The sequence below is a fragment of the Oncorhynchus keta genome, chromosome 32 (assembly GCF_023373465.1).
Source record: "Oncorhynchus keta strain PuntledgeMale-10-30-2019 chromosome 32, Oket_V2, whole genome shotgun sequence".
Taxonomy (NCBI): Eukaryota; Metazoa; Chordata; class Actinopteri; order Salmoniformes; family Salmonidae; genus Oncorhynchus; species Oncorhynchus keta.
The window spans coordinates 17,491,604-17,514,714 of record NC_068452.1 but is presented as its reverse complement, the minus strand read 5'-3'; the positions used below and the strand labels follow the sequence as shown (position 1 = coordinate 17,514,714).

Here is a 23,111-nt window from a genome sequence, read left to right as displayed (position 1 = left end):
AGGTAAAAATCTGTCGTTCTGCCCCTGAACAAGGCAGCTAATCCACTGTTCCCCGGTAGGCCGCCATTGTAAATAAGAATTTGTTCTTAACTGACTTGTCTAGTTAAATAAAGGTTAAAAAAAATCGAATTTGATTGGTGACCACTAAAGTCAGCCATACTTCATGGGATCAATAACATTTATTTAAATTTTGATCTTTTAACCCCAAATGGGGTTTGGAACATTGGGAGATCTGTTGTCGTTTGTGGCTTCCAGGCGACACATTTTTGGGAGGCAAAGCACTCTGTGACAAATTACCTTTTTACGTAATGTAAAACCAGAGGAGTTTAATTGAACAGGAAATTGAAAGTCGCTTCGTCCCGGATGGGCTCCGACCGAGTCGTTTGCTAGTGCGGTTTAGCTACTATGTGTCATGCATTTGTCTGGTTTGAGCCCTGGTATGAATCGATATTCAAGTCAGCCAATATTAAATACAGTAAATAACTCGACACGTTATTTATATTAAATGCTTTCCTTCAGCGTTTGAATCTTGCCCCGTGTCAGATTCTGTCTCAGACCTGGTCTGGTCTCAGCCCTGGTACCCTGCCCTAGCAAGCTCCACGTGTCGATGACAATGACAGCCAGAAGCCCTGCAGCAAGTCTGCTCCCTCTCCTCTCCCTCCTCCTCCCTTCACAGAAAGAGGAGCGTCTATCCCTCCCTTCATCTGTTAGCTTGGGCTTGCTTTGGGGAAGTGGACAGAGCGGGGAGAAAGGGAATGTGGGTTATTCTCGTCTCATGTGGATTCCATCCCTTCAGCAGACCAGAGCTCGGTCTGTCATTAAAAAAAAAGAAGCCTACTGCTATTCTATATTTATCATGTGATTTAGAGGTGATTTAATATATAGTATTTCCTACGCTTCCTGCTCATCTAGCAGTTTGAGATGTTGTATGATGGAAATGGATCTAATGAATGATTTAGCTAGCTGAGAGTTTGGGCTACCTTTTAATAACTCATGATTGAATAGCTCCAAGCTGCTACCCTGCCAGGCGTTTAACATACTATGACGTGCATGCCGTCTGACATATATCCCCACTCTTACATGGGGAAACTGCTGTCGTGCCTGCAGTGTTCTCCGAAGACTACATTTCCTGCTGCTAATCTAATACTTTACAATGCCGTCTGATCGCAGTGGAGCTAATGCATAGTCTGTGCTGGTGTCAATGATCTTGATAGCCAAAGGATGGCACATTACTGGAGCTAGCGTGGCTATCTCCGTGATGGCTAGCTATATAGCTAGTTGCTACGTTTACTGTAGATAACGTACATAGATCAGACTGATATGCACTGGCACACAGTATACTGTCGTTTGTGGCCTCCAGGCTTGGGGCGACACATTTTTGGGAGGGAAAGCACTCTGTGACAAATGACCTTTTTTATGTAATGTAAAACCAGAGGTGGTTAATTGAACAGGAAATTGAAAGTCGCTTCTTCCCCGATGGGCTCCGACCGAGACGTTAGCTAGTGCGGTTTAGCAACTATGTGTCATGCATTTGTCTGCCTGGTATGAATCGATATTCAAGTCACAAAGTATCCTGCGGTGTTTTGAATTGTTTCTAGTTTCAGAGGATCTCTGTACACAGTATGTATATCTAATAGTTTTTGAAGCCATCGTTTGAGAATGCATCTAGGGAATGGTTTGATTTAGTCTCCATGTCGTTTAATGGCACGTCATCCTTCCACAATAGACTGCCATAGTGTGGTCCTTCTGTAGCTCAGTTGGTAGAGCATGGCGCTTGTAACGCCAGGGTAGTGGGTTCGATCCCCGGGACCACCCATACGTAGAATGTATGCACACATGACTGTAAGTCGCTTTGGATAAAAGCGTCTGCTAAATGGCATATATTATTATATATATTATAGTCCCTCCCCCTGGCTATGGTAAGATGCCATAGTAATATGATAACTGCTGTACAGTAAAACCCGAGGATTTCGCAGAAAGGCACATGGGAGCGTTGTTGTATTTCAACTGTGAATGGTCGTTTTTCACATGCCAACTGGTGTGTGCATCTTTCTGAGTAGTTGAATTGACTAGAGCAGTGTGCTGTGTTTCTCTGTAGGCCTACTATACAGGATAGAATGTACAATGCTTTAGCCCCGTGTTTCTCTGTAGGCCTACTATACAGGATAGAATGTACAATGCTTTAGCCCCGTGTTTCTCTGTAGGCCTACTATACAGGATAGAATGTACAATGCTTTAGCCCCGTGTTTCTCTGTAGGCCTACTATACAGGATAGAATGTACAATGCTTTAGCCCCGTGTTTCTCTGTAGGCCTACTAAACAGGATAGAATGTACACTGCTTTAGCCCCGTGTTTCTCTGTAGGCCTACTATACAGGCTAGAATGTACAATGCTTTAGCCCCGTGTTTCTCTGTAGGCCTACTATACAGGCTAGAATGTACAATGCTTTAGCCCCGTGTTTCCCAACCGATGGGTTGCGGCGGATTTCTTTGGGTTGAGTCACGAGGCTGGGCGCTGGGTGTATGTTTTTGCTTTATTTGTGGCTTATAATTCATGGGAAACACCCAAAAGCTCTATTGAAGATACAGCTTTAAAACGTTTGGAAAATGCGAAGACACAGTCGCGCACACACACACACACACACACACACACACACACACACACAGGAAGGGAATACCCCCCCCCAGTCTGACAGTGGAAACACACACCGACACGCGCACACACACACACACAGGCCTGTCACAAGGGAGGTGGAACAGAAGCCGATCAGTATCAACCACTTCCTGTCGTCATGTTGTGCTTCCTGTCCCTCCCCAGTAGTGTCTGAAACTGTTCCAGAGTCAGTCTTGAGCGTATTCTACTGACTATAGACCTACGATACAGCGCTTGCACCACGGTGTGGCTGACGCCATAGCAACTCCTTAGCGACATGGATTTTTGCTGTTGTTGCCCATCACCCTTAGCTGTCAGGGCTAGTGACACATGAACCCCCTAGAGACATAAAGACAGACTGAGGCTAAGTGTGTGTGGTGTGTGCACGCGCACATCTAGACAGGAAAACGTCTTCATCAAAATACTCTCTCCTCACCCGTCCATCTCTCTCCCCCCGCCTCCCTCCCTTCCTCCCGCTAAACCCCAGTAGCGTGGACCCCCCCCTCCTCCACTGTTAAAACCAGCATGTCTCCTCAGGTTCATTATCAGATCACCAAGTGGATTATTTAGCTAGGCAAACAGCCTCCTCCTGCCCCTGCTGTGGTAGCCGTTAGGCATAACAACGTTAGCCTAGCGTGCTAAGGCAGCAATGTGCAATAGCGGCTGGGACAAAGTTGGTGTTATAATGTGGGATTCGGGATTTGAATTAAAGGCGTAGACCTGCTGTTTTCCCTTGAGCAACGTGTTTGAAAAAAATAATAAAATGTACACTCAGCAAGGGAGGCTGCAAATTGGAAGATCTTGGCAGATTTGAACTGTGTTGCCTCCACATTATGCATGATGACGCCATTGCTGAGTCTACCTTTTTAAGCCAGATGCTGCCGTGCACGTGTCCAACTCGTTCAATTGAGGGCCGAGTGTGCACGTTTTCTCTCCTCCTTTGTACTTGATTGATGAATTAAGGCCCCGAGTTAGTCAGGAAGTCCCCTTTCGCCTGGTCGCCTAGGTCTTAACTGAAAGGAAAAACCTAAAACCAGCAGACACCAGATCCTCCATGGAATGAGTTTGACCACCCTGCTGAAGTGTTATTAAGATACTCTACATGTGGACATATTCATGCTCCCGTTGGGAGAATGGTGTCTGTGACTGGTAGTGTCCCCTCCCCCTCCCCGCTGCATTCTGTGTGTGTACAGTATTGTCAGTGACCTGCCTCTCATTGAAGGGGACAGTACAGAGCAGAGGCGAGGACGTCCTCTGTGACGAGCACTGTTAAGACCTGCTGTGTGTGACGATGATTCTCTCTCTTTCTCTCTCTCTTTCTCTCTCTCTCTCTTTCTCTCTCTCTCTCTCTCTCTCTCTCTCTCTCTCTCTCTCTCTCTCTCTCTCTCTCTCTGATTTTTAAGAGGGATAAACAAGTGATTGGCGATTTACACACAGCAGAAGGACAACATGGTGAATTAAGGGGTGAAGGAAAAATGATTGTAAAGTACAACGCCTAATCAAGACAAAAGGCTGATAGGCAGAGAATTTACTGGGATGAGGCTTTTACGTGGAATATCCAGATCTTTTTTTGGTTTTGAATTTGAAGGAGTTGAAGCTGTTGCAGTGTGCCTGGAGATGTTCTGGGAGACTGTTCCAAAGAAAACGGACCTCAGTAGGAGATGGGAAATTGACCTAGTCTTGTATAGAAACAGGGGGTGTGGGACTCTCTGGCAGTAGTTGTGGACCCCTCTTCTCTCCACATTCCCCTCCCTCTATATCATCTCTCCCCCCTCTGCTGTGTTTCTCTTAGCCATTCTGGTGAGTATCACAATCGCAGCGGGTTGCCACGTGCTTTAATCACATGCATGAGCCCTATTGCCCAAACTGATTGCTGGGATGCTGAAAATACTCTAGTCACGTTCCTGGTGTCCACAGGCCTGACTGAGAGCTGTGTGTGTCCATGGTAACCAGGCCAGCAGTGTCAAACATCGGCCCGCGTGCCCAATTTACATCGCTCTTAAGGCGCATGAAACCATTTGCTTCTTTTTTAAAAGGAAAAACAGCTTGTGAAATAAAACCTAGGCACACTCTGCCCCGCCTCACTGGAGTCTAAACCGCTGACTGTGCCAGAGCTTTTACGTACACTCGTCCGTTGTGTTCGCCTGGCTCCAGCCAGCCACCACACCGCCTCCACCCCACCGCAGTACACATACAGCTGGGCGGAGCCAAGATAGAAGGTACAGGCTATGCTATGGTTGTAATTGCTATGCTGTTAGCATTAGCGACATGCTATGCTGTTGCTAGCATAGTGCCAGCCACATGCCAACTAAATCCTGTGGAATGGCTGAGAGGCAGGGACCGGGAGATGATTAAACCCAGTGATCAGCCCAGCCACATTCCTCACTGTCTCTGCGTCCACAATTGCGCCCTATTCCCTATACTTTTGATCTAGGCCCATAGGAACATTCGGGACGCAGTCACTTTCTACCCACCTCGCTCTCCCCTAAGTAACCTGCTAAAGGTCGGGGTCACCTTGAACCACAGATCTAGGTTCAGATTTAACCCTCGTTCTTCATCTCAACCGTTAGGGAGAGCTGATCCTGTATAAGTGGTTAAGAACGGCTCCCACAAACTGAACACAACCAGGACATCTGTTTTATCCTCTATCCTTCTCCTCTCCTTCCTTCCTCATTTCCCCCCACCCCTCTCTCAATTTTCTTCTTTCTTTCTCTCTCTCTCCCTGAATTGGGTTAGTCCATGGCAGTGTAAGAAATCTGTCTTCCCTACTACTTACTAAAGCTACACACCATTTAGAATACACTGTTTAGTAAGAACGAATGCAGTAAGCAACATACTAGGCTCATCCTACTGAGAATGTGTCATCTGACGCATAATTACGTTGATTCCCCGCCATTCGTTCATTTTGGTACAGCGCGTCCCCTCAGCTGATTACCAGCTAGCTGTTGTCAAACACACGTGGATCTCGAAAGACGATTATCTTCCTTGATAGTGTGCCGGGTATTCTACGAGATGAAAAGCCGGAAAATGAGTACGACACCCTGGCATTTTAAAGCGTACTACATTTTCGAAATGTCTCACTATAAAACGTATTTTTGCATACCCAAAATACCCTAATATTTAGAATGTGAGTACGGGTATTTGGACATGGCCCATGTGTCGCTCTCCCTGCCACAGCTGGCCACTTGTATCAATGTACAGCTCCAGGGGGACGGCAGGCAGGCAGGCAGGGGAACAGGACAAGCTGCCAGCTAGGGATGAGGACTTTCCAAACTGGTCAGAGCAGGGCCCAAAATTCAGACTTGGTCTCATACTATATACTGTACTATCAAAATGATTTATTCACATCTGTGTGCTATTACAATAGCCTGCACATCTACATGGATACATTATCTGAAAATAGTTGGCTACTGTAACTGTCTCAGTCACTACAATAACTTCACTCTCATTTTTTTTACTGGTTTGCATTTGGCTGGTGTTTTATGGCTGTGATATCATGCTGGGCAGCTGTGTTCATTTTCCACTGGTCATATCTGGATCTCTGAGGTCATCTGGAATCTTCTCTCTGTCCGTCCTCATTCTCATGTTGTATTTATGCTGGTAACCACTAACCATTTTATAATAGCAATAAGGCACCTCAAGGGTTTGTGGTATATGACCAATATACCATTGCTAAGGCTTGTATCCATGATACACTGAACAAAAATATAAACACAACATGCAACAATTTCAAGGATTTTACTGACTTAAAGTTCATATAAGGAAATCAGTCAATCGAAATAAATTCATTGTGGCCTAATCTATGGGTTTCACATGGGTGGGCCTGGGAGGGCATAGGCCCACCCATTTGGGAGCCAGGCCCAGGCAATCGGAACGAGTTTTTCCCCCACAAAAGGGCTTTATTACAGACAGAAATACTACTGTGTTTAATCAGCAGTCCGGTTGGCTGGTTTCTGATGGTCCCGCAGGTGAAGAAGCCAGAAGTGGAAGTCCTGGGCTGGCGAGGTTACATGTGGTCTGCGGTTGTGAGGCCGGTTGGACACACTGCCAAATTCTCAGAAATGACATTGGCTTATGGCAGAGAAATTAACATTATATTATCTGGCAACAGCTCTGTTGGACATTCCTGCAGTCAGCATGTCAATTGCACGCCCCCCTGTAGCATTGTGTTGTGTGACTAAACTACATTTTAGTGGCCTTTATTTGTCCCCAGCACCAAGTGCACCTGTGTAATGATCATGCTGTTTAATCGGCTTCTTGATGCCACACCTGTCAGGTGGATGGATTATTTTGGCAAAGTAGAAATGCTCACTACCAGAGAAATAAGCATTTTGTGCATATGTAAAATGTCTGGGATCTTTTATTTCAGCTCATGAAACCAACACTTTTACATTTTGTTCAGTAATATATGCCACTTAGCAGACGCTTCTATCCAAAGTGACTTACATTCATGCGCGCCTATATTTGACCTACGAGTGGTCCTGAGAATGGAACCCACTATACTGGCTTTGCAAACGTTATGCTCTACTAACTGAGCTACAGTAAAGACCACTCTCTTGTCTGTCCTCATTCTCGTGTTACAAATCATAAGGTCCATTACAGCTCTGAAAGCCATTACTTAGCTTTTGCCCATAATTTTAGTACAGAAAATGTATAATTTACTCTCTATAGGAAGATGGAGAGATTAGTATAGAGATCATTGAGCTGGTCAGCTTGTTCATATCGAGTGAGGGAGGGTGGTATCTTGTGTTTTTCCCGCTGTGGAAGCTTCCGCTGATTTTTGACCATATTGTCAAAGGTATTGTAGATGTATGTTTTCAGATGTCAAATAGTTAAATTAGATGTTCACTATTTAGCTGAGCAATACGCCATGACAGTGGAGACACTGAAAGCACACAGGATTTTTTCAATGTGTGCCGTGCACGTTTTAAAAGGCGTGTGAGTGTTTGTGTGTATGTGCATATGTGCAAAATTAATTCCCCGAAGTCTAGACAGAGAGAGGAGCTGAGACTGAAGAGAGAGAAACTGCCCTCTGACTGCAGCCTGGGGAGAGAGACAAAGAGAGATACGAGAGAGAAACTGGTGTCAAACTAACATTTGCTAAGCTGCGGGTTGCTATGGCGACGGGCACCATGTGACCACGGCGATGGTATTCACACGGAGTGGGGAAACTGTTGAGAGAGTGCAGGCGAGAGATTCTTGAAAAACAGAGAGTTGAGATTACAATGCATTTGATAAAATATTGATGCTCCAAGGCAGAGAGAGTGATGGGATATGTGTGGAGGAGGAAGGGGTCAAAAACAAGGTTGTGAAAGAAAGGGCCTAATGGATATTTTAAGGATTTGAATGGTTGTTTTAGTTCTATTTTCTCTCACAGACCCAATCATTCCATCTCTCTCTCGCTTTAAGTATTCACATTCTTTGATATGGCAAGCTTAAAAACTGTACGTTCAGGAGTACAAATGTGCTTAACTCACATAAGTTGCATGGACTCTGCAATAATAGCGTTTTAACATTTTTTTTAGAATGACTACCTCGTCTCTATACCTCACACATACAATTATCTGTAAGGTCCCCCAGTCGAGCAGTGAATTTCAAACACAGATTCAACCACAAAGACCAGAGAGGTTTTCCAACGCCTCACAACGAAGGGCACGTTCAAGGTAGATGTTGTTGTTGTTTTTTTAACACAAAAAAAAAAGGACATTGAATATCCTTTTGAGCATGGTGAAGTTATTAATTACATTTTGGGTGGTGTATCGATTACACTCATTCACTACAAAGATAATATAGGCGTCCTTCCTAACTCCGTTGCTGGAGAGGAAGAATGAGGGCAATGGTGACTTTAAAACTGTTACAGAGTTGGATGGCTGTGACAGGAGAAAACAGAGGATGGAACAACAACATTGTAGTTACTCCGCAATACTAACCTAAATGTTAAGAGGTGAAAAGGAAACTTGTACAGATTACAAATATTCCAAAACGTGCACTAAAATAAAACTGCAAAAAAATGTGGCAAAGAAATTAAATTTATGTCTTGAAGACAAAGCATTATGTTTTAGGCAAATCCAACACATCACTGGAGTGCGACTCTTCATATTTTCAAGCATGGTGGTGGCTGCATCATGAGTATTCTTGTACTCAGTAAGGACTAGGTGGTCATTTTTTTTTTGGATAAAAAATACACGGAATAGAGACAAGCACAGGGAAAATCTTAGAGGAAAACCTGGTTCAGTCTGCTTTCCAACAAACACTGGGAAACATTCAACAGAACAATAATCTAAAACACAAGGCCAAATATACACTGGAGTTGCTTACCAAGACGACATAGAATGTTTCTCGGTGGCCTAGTTACAGTTTTAACTTAATCGGCTTGAAAATCTATGGCAAGACTTCAAAATGGCTGTCTAGCAATGATCAACAACCAACTTGACAGAGCTTGAACAATAAAAAATTAAAAAATTAAATTGCAAATATTGTACAATCCAGGTGTGCAAATCTCTTAGACTTACCCGGAAATACACACAGCTGTAATCGCTGCCAAAGGTGATTCAAATATTGACTCTGGTGTGAATAGTTATGTAAATGAGTTATTTCTGTATTTATTTTTCAATAAATTAGCAAACATTTCTAAAAACGTGTTTTCACTTTGTCATTATGGGGTATTGTATGTAAAAACATATATAAATGTAATCCATTTTGAATTCAGGCTGTAACACAACAAGATGTGGAACAAGTCAAGCGGTATGAGTACGTTCTAAAAGAGAAAGGGGATACCTAGTCATTCGCACAACTGAATGTATTCCACCGAAAATGTGTCTTCTGCATCTAACCCGACACCTCTGAATCAGTCTGGTTGTAGTTATCTAATAGGTGGAGGCTAAAAACAGCATCTTCGCTGGCTGCTACATAGAGCCAATCATATGATATTATGTGTTAACACACCTCCGGTTTATGTGCTATAAAATGTCTGTTCCTTTTCTTATGCTCCCTGTGCTGTAACTTACCCAGAGCTGTCCATAGGACAAAATGTTTCTGTATGTTAAACATCTGGGTGGCAGTGCTGGGTTTTCACCAGTTGAAATGAGCTGGTAAATCAGAGGCATAGTTTGTAGGCTTATTATCCATTTGGGGGGTGTTATGCAAATTCTATGTAAATGAAGCCCCCCCATCAGTTAAATACATGTTGATTTTACGGTTGGGCTTAGTTAAGTGTGTCTTTGTGATAAGTAGTCCGTCTCTGGTGTAAAAGAAAGCTAACAAGTGTTGGTATTGTACTAGGGGTAGTGATCCGTCTTTCTCAGTAGTAAATATGAATCTTCTGCCTTTTTGGAGCAGAGGGGTGTGGCACAACTTTTCGCAGCCCTGAATAGAGCGGCTGATAAGGCAACGTCTTTCGCTTGACAAGAAGACGCATCACACTCCTACACGTTATTTAGGTGTTATGTGTCATCTTGTTTAAAAAAAAAAATGTTGTCCTCTTTTGATGTTGAATCCTGCATTGTTGGGAAGTTATTAAGTTAAGCATTTCACTGTACTTTCACTGTACTAGTGTCCGGTCTCGGCTTCTTTTAGTAAGAGCTTATTGAAGCAGACAGTGTTCATGTCACTCTATGGAAAACTGAAACTTGAATAGGAGATTTGAGGACTTGAACCAATGCTGGATTCCAAATCCTTATTTTTGCCTTCTCTTTTCCTTCTCTGTCTGCCTCTCGCACAGTCAATCTGAATTTCCCCATAAAATACCACACGGCTTATTAAATTCTCCCCTGACCAGCTGATGAACTCAATTCCCTTGTTGCCTACTTTGAATTATTCCTCACATCTGTGCCCCATCTACCTTCTTTACTCTGCTCCTATGAGCACAAGGTGTTGAAAATGTCTTTCATCAAATTTTGGACTAGGCCACCAGGGGATTTGGGGTTAGAATTCTAGCAGTACAAAATAATGAAGGTTGAGGGTTGTGTTTCATCCTTTTAACCTCAGCAAGAGAGTATCTACCTATTTATACGCGCTTGTGGATTACTGTTGTTGTTGTTCGTTTGTTGGTGGCGGGTTTTTACTATGGAAATTAATGCATATGAATAATGTCGTCATGGCAACCTTGAATCAGATCAAATAACTGGATTAAAGATTCCTCCCAATTTATGATATGAGTAAAACATGTGAAACTCTGTGTGTGTGTGTGTGTGTGTGTGTGCGCACAAGTGCACAACCCCATTTCAAATATGAAACCTCATCCCTCTAAAAGCAGAACGTCCCCCCCAAAAAACGCCATTACCTCTCCAGACCTGCCCGGACACCTAATGCAGGACGGGAGGTTATGAAAAATACATCTCCCTGTTAAATATAAATCACCTGAGTAGCGCTAAAATACACCCCACCTAACCGCTCACTGGAGCACCCTCACCACTGCTCTCCACACCCACAAGTTGCCAGAGCAGCAGGGCACACCAACACCACCCAGAAGTATGTCCTCGCTGCCAGAGTGAATTTGGCTGGCTGCAGAGGGAGGAGAGAGGCCTTAAATGCACACACGAATGCACATGTGCGCACACACACACACGCGCTCTCTCCTCTCCTCTCTCGCGCACTCACACACATTAAACTAGATAGACTTTATTAGGTTGGATGAGAAGCCATTAGCTCAGTGAGAAGCCATGAGGGTGTGTGTTTGTATCAGCGGGCCGTATATAACACCACCCCTGTCTGTCTGGTTATTGGAGTCTCCTTCCGCCCTGTTTGCGCCTTGGCCGCCTGGCTCTCCTTTTAGCTCTGGGTAGAGGTCTGTATGTCTGTTAGCAGAGATTTTTAGGATCAGCTTACTCTTCCCGTAGTCTTATCCTTAACTTAACCATTAGTGGTGAAAATGCTAAACTGACCTTAAATCATTTTCTAGGGCAGGGGTTCCCAAACTTTTTCAGGAACATCGCAGGAACATCCTGCGCCTACCCTGCGCGCACACATGCCAGGTCTATTTTTCTGGGCAAGAGCACTGTTCATAACACAAACTGTTCACACCGGGTGCGCTCCCCACAGTTTGGGAATGACTCTCCTAGAGGAAATGTCTTCTCTATGGGAAACCTGTTGTGGTGTAAACCTTGTGTGTTGGTAAGTGTCGAACTGACCTATGACCTTTTTGTCTTCTCTTGGCAGGTGTTCACCACGTACTCCAACGAGGACTACGACCGGCGTAATGATGACGTGGACCCCATGGCGGCATCGGCTGAGTACGAGCTGGAGAAAAGGGTGGAGAGACTGGACCTCTTCCCTGTGGAATTAGAGAAAGGTACAACCTGGTGGAATCTTCTAGCGCATTACAGAACATTGTTAGTCCTGCATGGCTCAGTCGATAGAGCCTGGCGCGTGCGACACCAAGGGCTGTGGGTTTGATTCCTGCTGGGGCCAACCATAGGGGTGGCAGGGTAGCCTAGTGTTTAGAGCGTTGGACTAGTAACCGAAAGGTTGCAAGTTCAAATCCCCAAGCTGACAAGGTACAAATCTGTTGTTCTGCCCCTGAACAGGCAGTTAACCCACTGTTCCTTGGCCGTCATTGAAAATAAGAATTTGTTCTAAGCTGACTTGCCTAGTTAAATAAAGGTTAAAAAAAAGAAAAAGAAAACATACATTTTATGTATTTAAATATATTTTTTAAATGCAACCTTTTTCAAAATCATATCAAATTTTATTGGTCACATACACATGGTTAGCAGATGTTATTGCGTTTGTAAAGAAATGTTTGTGCTTCTAGTTCAGATATTACATTTACATTACATTTAAGTCATTTAGCAGACGCTCTTATCCAGAGCGACTTACAAATTGGTGCATTCACCTTATGACATCCAGTGGAACAGCCACTTTACAATAGTGCATCTAAATCTTTTAAGGGGGGTGAGAAGGATTACTTTATCCTATCCTAGGTATTCCTTAAAGAGGTGGGGTTTCAGGTGTCTCCGGAAGGTGGTGATTGAAAATGTTCCACCATTGGGGAAGAGCAGCGAACAGTTTTGACTGGGCTGAGCGGGAACTGTACTTCCTCAAGGCGAGCAGGCCAGAGGTGGATGAAGTGCCATTGTTTGGGTGTAGGGCCTGATCAGAGCCTGGAGGTACTGAGGTGCCGTTCCCCTCACAGCTCCGTAGGCAACCACCATGGTCTTGTAGCGGATGCGAGCTTCAACTGGAAGCCAGTGGAGAGAGCGGAGGAGCGGGTGACGTGAGAGAACTTGGGAAGTTTGAACACCAGACGGGCTGCGTTCTGGATGAGTTGTAGGGGTTTAATGGCACAGGCAGGAGCCCAGCCAACAGCGAGTTGCAAATCCAGACGGGAGATGACAAGTGCCTGGATTAGGACCTTTTGTGTGAATGCAACTTTGTTGTAGAGCATGAACCTACAGGAACGGGCCACCGCCTTGATGTTAGTTGAGAACATAGGGTGTTGTCCAGGATCACGCCAAGGTTCTTAGCGCTCTGGGAGGAGGACACAATGGAGTTGTCAACCGTGATGGCGAGATCATGGAACGGGCAGTCCTTCCCCGGGAGGAAGAGCAGCTCCGTCTTGCCGAGGTTCAGCAGGTGGTGATCCGTCATCCACACTGATATGTCTGCCAGACATGCAGAGATGCGATTCGCCACCTGGTCATCAGAAGGGGGAAAGGATATTAATTGTGTTCTGCATAGCAATGATAGGAGAGACCATGTGAGGTTATGACAGAGCCAAGTGACTTGGTGTATATTACTTGTTAGATATTGCTGCACTATTTAACAATTCCACAACAAACGCCTAATGGAATGGAATAAGAATATATAAATAAACTCAGCAAAAAAAGAAACGTCCTCTCACTGTCAACTGTGTTTATTTTCAGCAAAATTAACATTTGTAAATATTTGTATGAACATAACAAGATTCAACAACTGAGTTCCATAGACATGTGACTAGCAGAAATGGAATAATGTGTCTCTGAACAAAGGGGGGGTTTGCCAGTTCTTGCATGTTACCCCCCCTCTTCCACCAAGACACCTGCAAGTTCCCAGACATTTCTGGAGGGAATGGCCCTAGCCCTCACCCTCCGATCAAGCAGATCCTAGACGTGCTCAATGGGATTGAGATCCGGGCTCTTCGCTGGCCATGGCAGAACACTGACATTCCTGTCTTGCAGGAAATCACGCACAGAACGAGCAGTATGGCTGGTGGCATTGTCTTTCTGGTGGGTCATGTCAGGATGAGCTGGGTACCACACGAGGGAGGATGATGTCTTCCCTGTAACGCACAGCGTTGAGATTGCCTGCAATGACAACAAGCTCAGTCTGATGATGCTGTGACACACCGCCCCAGACCATGACAGACCCGCCACCTCCAAATTGATCCCGCTCCAGGGTACAGGCCTTGGTGTAACCCTCATTACTTCGACGATAAACGCGAATCCGACCATTACCTCTAGTGAGACAAAACCGCGACTCATCAGTGAAGAGCACTTTTTGACAGTCATGTCTGGTCCAGCGACTGTGGGTTTGTGCCTACACGCCGTCAGTCCAGCCTCTCTCAGCCTATTGCGGACAGCCTGAGCACTGATGGAGGGATTGTGCGTTCCTGGTGTAACTCAGGCAGTTGTTGTTGCCATCCTATATCTGTCCCGCAGGTGTGATGTTCGGATGTACCGATCCGGTGCAGGTGTTGTTACACATGGTCTGCCACTGCGAGGGTGATCAGCTGTCCGTCATGTCTCCCTGTAGCGGCCTTAGGCGTCTCACAGTATGGACATTGCAATTCATTGCCCTGGCCACATCTGCAGTCCTCATTCCTCCTTGTAGCATGCCTAAGGCACGTTCACGCAGATGAGCAGGGACCCTGGGCATCTTTCTTTTGGTATTTTTCAGAGTCAAAAAAAGTAAAAAAGCCTCTTCATAGTGTCCTAAGTTTTCATAACCGTGACCTTATTAATTGCCTGCCGTCTGTAAGCTGTTAGTGTCTTAACGACCATTCCACAGGTGCATGTTCATTAATTGTTTGTGGTTCATTGAACAGTCATGGGAAACTGTGTTTAAACGCTTTACAATGAAGATCTGTGAAGTTATTTGGATTTTTACGAATTATCTTTGAAAGACAGTGTCCTGAAAAGGGGACGTTTCTTTTTTATATGCATGATCAATGACAGAGCGGCATAGGCTAAGATGCAATAGATGGTATAGAATATACACTTCCATTCATAGTTTGGGGTCACTTAGAAATGATCAGAAATTATCAGAAATACAGTAGTCATTGTTAATGTTGTAAATGACTATTGTAGCTGGAATTTTAAAAAATATATAAAAATTATTAGAAAAATATCAATGGCATATCTACATAGGCGTACAGAGGCAGATTTATCAGCAACCATCACTCCTGTGTTCCAATGGCACATTGTGTTAGCTAATCATGTTAAAAGGCTAATTGATCATTAGAAATCCCTTTCGCAGTTATGTTAGCAAAGCTGAAAAACTGTTGTGCTGATTTATAGAAGCAATACAACTGGCCTTCTTTAGACTAGTTGAGTGTCTGGAGCATCTGCATTTGTGGGTTCGATTGCAGGCTCAAAATGGCCAGAAACAAAGACCTTTCTTCTGAAACTCTTCAGTCTATTCTTGTTCTGAGAAATTAAGGCTATTCCATGTGAGAAATTGCCAAGAAACTTGAGATAAAAGCTGTTTTTCAGTCTCTTGGTCCCAGCTTTGATGCACCTGTACTGACCTCGCCTTCTGGATGGTAGGTAGCGGGGTGAACAGGCAGTGGCTCGGTTGGTTGTTGTCCTTGATGATGTCCTTTGACATCGGGTGCTGTAGGTGTCCTGGAGGGCAGGTAGTTTGCCCCCGGTAATGCGTTGTGCAGACTGCACCACCCTCTGGAGAGCCCTGCAGTTGTGGGCCGGGGGCAAAGTTGCCGAGATTGCCGTACCAGTCGGTGATACAGCCCGACAGGATGCTCTCAATTGTTCATCTGTAAAAGTTTGTGATGGTTTTGGGTGACAAGCCACATTTCTTCACCCTCCTGACTAGGCAAGTCAGTTAAGACCAAATTATTATTTATGATGACTGCCTACCCCGGCCAAACTCGGACGACGCTTGGCTAATTAGCGCTGCCCAATGGGACTCCCAATCACGCCCGGATGTGATACAGCCTGGAATCAAACCAGAGACTGTAGTGACGCTTCTCTTGCACCGAGATAAAAAATAACTAAATAAAAAACATTCAACCAGGCAGATGCAGTGCCTTAGACCGCTGCGCCACTACGCTCCACACGACTGTCGCGTTGGAGTTCAATAGCATAAACCAATACAACAGAAAGACGACTAGAGAGAGAATTAACTGTAAACATTTAACTGTAACTTAGTTACAACTAGTAGCTAAACATTTTCAGTGAAGTCTGTAGTTTCCATTAAATTGCTTCAACTAGCTAATTGAAGTCTTTGAGTAACCTTTTACTTTTTTTTTATCACAAATCTGCTAGCCACATATATTTACATGACGATGAAACACCTTAGTAGTCACTAAGTGCTAAGTGGTCGCTAATGAATTCAGAGTCGCCCGTTATCTCCTTATTGGATTTATATTACACTAAATTAGCAGTGGCTAATTGGGTTCTAATATGGATAATGGCGTAGAGTAGCTAGCTAAAACTACTATCTTTAAGTCAAGGTCCCCCATTTTATTCCCTTACATCTGGACGGTAACATTTGAGGTTAGAGTTCAGGTGGGCCTTCTCGCTTCAGCAAACAAAGGAAAGGAGGGGTGCTCAACAACAATGACAAAAATCATGAGAATGGCTTACCAAGAAAAACTTCCAAAAGGACAAATTCAAGGTAAAAAGGAGTTGGAGCACTAAAACAAAAAAAGAGCAGAGATTGATTTTTTTTTCTCTCACTTTAATCCATTGTACGAACAGGTGACTGACGTTTCGACGTCAAGCTGACGTCTTCCGCGGAGTGACCTGACCATTGCACTTAGCTCCTATTTCTAGCCTAGTGGCCCATTGAGACACAACAATGGATCCTGTACAATGGATTAAAGTGAGCAAAAATATAAATCTGCCTTTTTTTGTTGAGTGCTCCAACTCCTTTTTACCTTGAATTAGACATTTTTAAAGGTTTTTCTTGGTAAGCCATTCTCATATTCATGAGGTTATTGTAGTATTTGATTAAATACAATTTCCCCATATCCTATCCCCTCCTCTCCACAGATGGGGACGGTCTAGGGATCAGCATCATCGGCATGGGTGCCGGGGCTGACATGGGTCTGGAGAAACTGGGCATCTTCGTCAAGACGGTCACTGACGGAGGAGCTGCGCACAGAGATGAAAGGTTCTGAACAATCTGTGTTTCAGCAGTGTATCCAAAAATTGTGTTTTTCCCTTGCTCCTTGTCCTCTTTTCCCATTGTTCACTATCACTTTCTCTCCCCCCCGTGCAGGATCCAGGTGAATGACCTGATTGTGGAGGTGGACGGGACCAGTCTGGTGGGTGTGACCCAGGCCTTTGCTGCCTCCGTCCTCAGGAACACTACCGGCACTGTCAAGTAAGAACCCTCACCCAATAGCTGTCAATAAACACTAGGTTTCAACATCAAGCTATTGGTACAGTATATATTGTGTATTTACTGCACTCTGGTCAAATATGGTTCCACAGTACCCTGACAAAATCTGTCATGAGAAACTAAGCATGGGATTGGAAGGAAGGGGGTCTAGATACAGCACTTTATGAAGACTTTATGAAAACACACTATTGCTCCCAAATAACTCCACCTCCCTTCAGACCAGATCACAATCGGGATCCCCCTCTCCCCATTCCCCCCTAGGGCTAGGCGGTATACCTTATTTTATGATATACCGGTATTGATGCAGGGACAGATTTGGGTTTTTACTTGACCTTCTATACCGTTATTTGAATGTTTTGTTTGTTAAATGTTATACGCTGTGTGTAACATCCATTTTGTAGTTTACTTCGCTACTTTAGTCATCTCTCTCCACTCTTTCTCTCCGTGCCACTTTCCACAGACCTAGCCACGCCCCCTGTCACTCAAGGAGCGCATTTGATGTTCCTCAACTACTAAGAGGTCTGCATGGTCAATGCAGCACATGCAACAATGTTGATGACATCAATGCTGTTTTCATTTTGCTTCTTAATATAAATCCACTAGCATTCTATATTGACACTATTCGTTTGTGTTTCTTACATCAGCAAACAGCTAGTTTGTATTTTCGTAGCAAGTTTCCCTAAATCTTGTGAGACGCTAATGCTAATAGCTAGCTAGCTAATACATGTCCTGAGTAAGAGCAAACGTAGCTAGCTAATACAGCCTGATAATACCAGTAATGGTGTAGACCTAAATCGGCATGTTGTTTGTGCAACAGTATCGTCTAAATCAAAGAGGAATATGCAAAGCAAGAATGTTAGCTACATGAAGTAGCTAAAATAAAACATGCAATGTCGCCAAAGCTGACAGGGTCCCCTAGGAAACACTTATCAATAATGTAGTTCCTATCCTGTCACAATAACTCCTCCCTGGCATTTGAATTCGTTGGAATTTCAAACAACACTGTATTCAAAGTGCCCACTATTATATTCTAGCTATAGAATTAGAATAGTCATTCTATTTCCATGATTCCAACAGTTTTGCTCTAATTCGCAAGTCAAATCGCAATTGCAACATTTGGTTAAAAATAAATCCTAGATTATTTGCCCATATCGTGCAACCCTACGTGGCAGTGTGGAAATTATCTCAATTGAGCAGTGGTGTAAAGTACCTAAGTAAAAAATATTTTCGGGTACTATTTGATTATTTTTTTTTGTATCTTTACTATTTTTTTGTGTGACAACTTTTACTTCACTACATTCCTAAAGAAAATAATGTACTTTTTACTCCATACATTTTCCCTGACACCTAAGAGTACTCGTTACATTTTGAATGCTTAGCAGGACAGGAAAATGTTCCAATTTACGCACTTGTCAAGAGAACATCCCTGGTCATCTACTGCCTCTGATCTGAAGGTCTCACTAAACACAAATGCTTTGTTTATCAATTATATCTGAGTGCTGGAGTGTGCCCCTGGATATCCGTAAATAAAAAAGAAAATGGTGCCATCTGGTTTGCTTAATATAAGGAATTTGAAATGATTTATACATTTACTTTTGATACTTAAGTATATTTAAAACCAAATACTTTTAGACTTTTACTCAAGTAGTATTTTACTGGGTGACTTTCACTTTTACTTTTCTCTTTTGCTTAATTTTCTATTAGCGTATCTTTACTTTTACTCAAGTATGACAATTGGGTAATTTTTCCACCAATGCAATTGAGTGCAGGAAATGCGGAAATTATAAAAGTACTGAAATTTGTTTTGGTTGAATTGAACAGTATAAAGCAATCAGAATGGAGAAAAACTCATTGAAATCACTTAGAATGTATATGTTGCCACCCTAGGCTCACTCACTACTCATAAAGCAAATGTAGAACTTTTACTAATCAAAAACAAAAAATACCATCATTTACCGTCCAATTTTTTTAAAAATACAGTGATATAATATTTTGGCCATATCGCCCTGTCCTATTCCCCCCTCATCCCTCTCCTGTATTTTTAACTGCCTGTGGGCGTCCTTGTGTTATTTGGCGGGGCAGTTTGACTGTAGTGTAGCTAGGCGAGCAGAGACGTCTCTCCCTGTCTTCACATCACAGCCACCCAGAGATGGGAGAGCCTGGTTAATACATGAGCCTGGATCCCAGGGAGATAGTGGAGAGGTCGGTGAGGGAGTGGCGAAGCTATTTATAAAACAGCCTGGTCCAACCTGATTCTCGGACCAAGCTCAGGTTGCTGTCTAACACTACGGACTGTAACCAAAGGAGGGGGGATGCCCCACAAATGTCATCGCCTACCCAATCGGACTCTTGTCTCCCTTTGTGGAAGCACCTCAAAGTGAATTTGCCGCCTATTGTTCAGTTTTGTACCCATTTTAATCCAAATCCAATAAATGAATTTGTCTCTAGACAATCTCTGTGGAGATTGCTGGTGTTTGACCTCATCCAAAGTCGGAAGGGTTTGTAAAGCTAAGGGCAGGGGGATACTTGCAGATTCACACGTACAGATGGTTCCAGACTAGGCCTGGTTGTTTTCCACGTCGCCTCATGTCCTGCAGGCTGGATGGAGAGCGTCTCTGAGCGTGTGAATATTAATTGATTAGCATCTGTTGATCATCCTCACAGGCTGCTGAGGGGTTGCACTGACAGGTGGTGATGTTTTGATTGGTCCAAAATTAGAAACGTCGTCTCTTTGGTGAATATGATTCAGCATAGTCACAGAAAATAGATGGCGTGGTTTGCTTTGAAAATGCTGGCGAGGTTAGGCGTCATATTTGCTTGGCATCTTTCTCCGTGTACAGCTTGGCTGCAGAGGTTAGATTTCTAGCCACCATTTCTTCCGCCCTTTTGACCACCACTGAGTTATTTCTCCTCGGGCAACTGAGGGGGCCTCTAGTGGGTTCTTAACCCTCACACACTCACAACATTATCACGGAACCCCCCCGCTCACACTGGATGCCACAGTGGTGCCCGCGGTCGTGTTGAGTTATGTAGCTACCGCTCTCTTAGGTCTCATTGAGCATGTGTGGTAGTCTAGTCTCTCGCAGGGATACAGATTGGTGACCAGAGGGTTGTTCGTTTATATCTCACTTAAGGTCATTTTTATGATGTAGTGATCAATGCCATTTTTTTCCCCCCTGCAGTAAAACCATATTAGGTGTACAAAAATACATCACGTTATAATCGATTTAGAAAATATTGTTTTAATCCTTTTGTCTAGTGCACTTACGTCTAGGAATATGATATTCTGTTGAGAGAATCACTTTGAGTAAAAATGTGGTGTCAGCGACAGCACTATGTTTTTCTTTGTGTGTTTACGTGTCAATGTGCATCAGGCTGCTTTGCACACATGCTTGAGTGAGGAAAACGATCTCCAGGCAAGCGTCCAGTTGAGGTCTTTTTCCGCTCGGTCATTCCATTTGACAACATGTGACAGCCAGAACCGGTGTCGCGAACTGTCAAGACAGTTCTGCTACGGATGAAATGTCTCTGTAGACGCTTCGGTCCCACATTCTATGAAACATGCATGTTCTCTCATGCTTTCTGGTCCCCAGGACTGACATTTGTTTGTTTAATTGTTATTATCTGTGATACATAGAAAAAGGTCTCTGTCTAAAATCGCAATCTATTCCCTGTGTAGCGTTCTGGGCAAAAGTAGTGCACTAAAATAGGGAATGATGTGCCATATCCGATACCGCCATAATCTTCTCTTCTGATGGCGTGCCACAGTTTTTCACTGAATTGTCTTTCTCCCTCAGCGCTATCTTTATCACATTTTCTACTCGTTCTACACATTCTTCCTTGATTCTCATTAGTGATGTCAACTCATCCGTCCATGTACAGTGAGTGTCATGTTCCTTCCAGGCACAAGCTTTCATTTTCATTTCCCGTCAAAAGTTGCTGCCCTGGCTTGCACTTGTTTGTAAACTGGGGGCTAATGTCTTGGCAAATGTAACGGATGAGTGATTTTGAATTCTACCGTATGGTCCTTCTGTGACAATGGCACATCGATCTTCTGACGTTGCAACCACTAGGACCTAAACTTAACTACCCTACCCTAGGTTTATCTTGCTACCCACTCAATTCTACCCCCGGCTTCCCATTGGCTACTCCTTGACAGACATGCCTTTCCACTCACCCCATTGGTCGTTGTTGCCCATGCAGGTTCATGATTGGCCGAGAGAAGCCAGGTGAGCAGAGCGAGGTGGCCCAGCTGATCCAACAGACCTTGGAGCAGGAGCGCTGGCAGAAAGAGATGATGGAGCAGCGCTACAGCCAGTACATGGAGGAGGACGAGGAGGTGAGGGGGCTCACATCTTTGTGTCCCAAATGGCAACCTATTCCCTTTATTGTGCACTACTTCTGACCGGTTACCGTAGGGCCCTGGTCAAACACACACGCACGCACGCACACACGCCATGAAAAAAGATTAGTTCAGCCCATCCAAAACATCTCCACTCCTTCCATCAGTCAATAATATGACTGAACAAGATGGCGCTTAAGAAGCGTTTGACACTTCCTCCGCATCACCATCCGATGTTCCATCAGGATCCCTTTCACAATGGAATAATACAACGGTCATTCTAGAGAGAACACTCCTTGTTTACCTCCCCTTCACTTGATCTAACAGGACTGGATAGGTTTAAGCAATATGCGGAACCTAGGTGCACGTAGTGCTTTATACCTGCCCAGTCATCTCAGATCTTTGAAAGGGGCTGAATAAGGACATCTACAGTAGGGGAAAGTGTTGTGGAATGAAACCCAGCCCAGCAATTGTCTCAGTTCCTTGTCTCCCCTCAGTCTCTTCCATGGAGAGGAAATGCTTGAATTAATTGAATCCGTCTCCTTGTTAAATTCAATCACGTTCAAGAGATGTCTGGGCTTGGGTGTGAAAGACAGACAAGTGCAGGCCAGATGCCACGACCCAGGTCTGGTATTCCATCACACTGTATCCCCATCAGAACATGGGGATACAGATCTGAGCCTGCATTAATGTCATTTCCTGCTAAAGATGTGTTACCATACACGTCCTTTCTAATGCGTTTAAAAATGAATAGTTCATGTTATTTGGCCTTTTTTTTATTGATAGGACAGTGCCATCTAACGATGCCTATGTGACTCCGGCTCATCCCCCAGTCTCTGCACTTTGTCAGTTTCTCCTCAACTCCGGTTGGCTATGCAACGTTCAAACGGCGTAAACATGTTCAGCACGTTTGGAGAGTGTTGTTGTGACAGGCGTGTTCAGGGCTTTGATGCTTGGTCCAACTGGGAGGGTTCAGACGAGCACACAGCCCAGGGTTGATGGGGGAGGGTGGGGGGCTGGGGATGTGTGTGGCATTCCCTCAGAGAGAGTGACGTATTGGTGTGACGAACAAGGTTAGGAAAGCTTTTGTTGGGGCTTGTCCCAGGCGGCTGTTGTTAAAGGAATATTTGAAATGTATGTGTGTTGTGTGTGTGCATGAGATTGGAGATGTTAGGAGTGAATAGGGATGGCTATTGTTGAGATTTTAAGGCTATTACTGCTCTTACCGATACTGCTTATCGATCCGGTTCTTTTTAGTTACTTTTTACTGAGAAAAAAACGAAACAAATGAAGAACAGAATTAACATCTGCTTTATTTTCTGAAATGTAAAATAAATAAACTATTATTAACAGCAAAAGAAACAGCAAAGCTTTGAATAAATCACTATTATAGACTCTAATGTTGTGGTGATGGAAATGTAAAACAAATGAACTAAACAATATTTTCCTGCAGAAGACAATACAGTGGTATAGAGCAACATGGGTGGGGCATGCAGGTGGGCTGCAGAAGGACTAACAGTTCTTAGCAGTTCTTCTGGAGAAAGTTCAACATATT

The 23,111-nt window shown here is 44.0% G+C and overlaps 1 protein-coding gene across 2 annotated transcripts in view; it reads left to right on the top strand.

Moving 5' to 3' along the window:
- LOC118365181 (neurabin-2) overlaps positions 1-23,111 on the top strand; it is a 61,070-nt gene that overhangs the window by 28,634 nt on the left and 9,325 nt on the right. For both annotated transcript variants that reach the window (XM_035747160.2, XM_035747161.2), the window contains exons 3-6: positions 11,809-11,941; positions 16,863-16,983; positions 17,092-17,196; positions 21,418-21,553. In XM_035747160.2, coding sequence (XP_035603053.1) covers positions 11,809-11,941; positions 16,863-16,983; positions 17,092-17,196; positions 21,418-21,553 — 495 coding nt within the window. The remainder of the gene's footprint in view (positions 1-11,808; positions 11,942-16,862; positions 16,984-17,091; positions 17,197-21,417; positions 21,554-23,111) is intronic.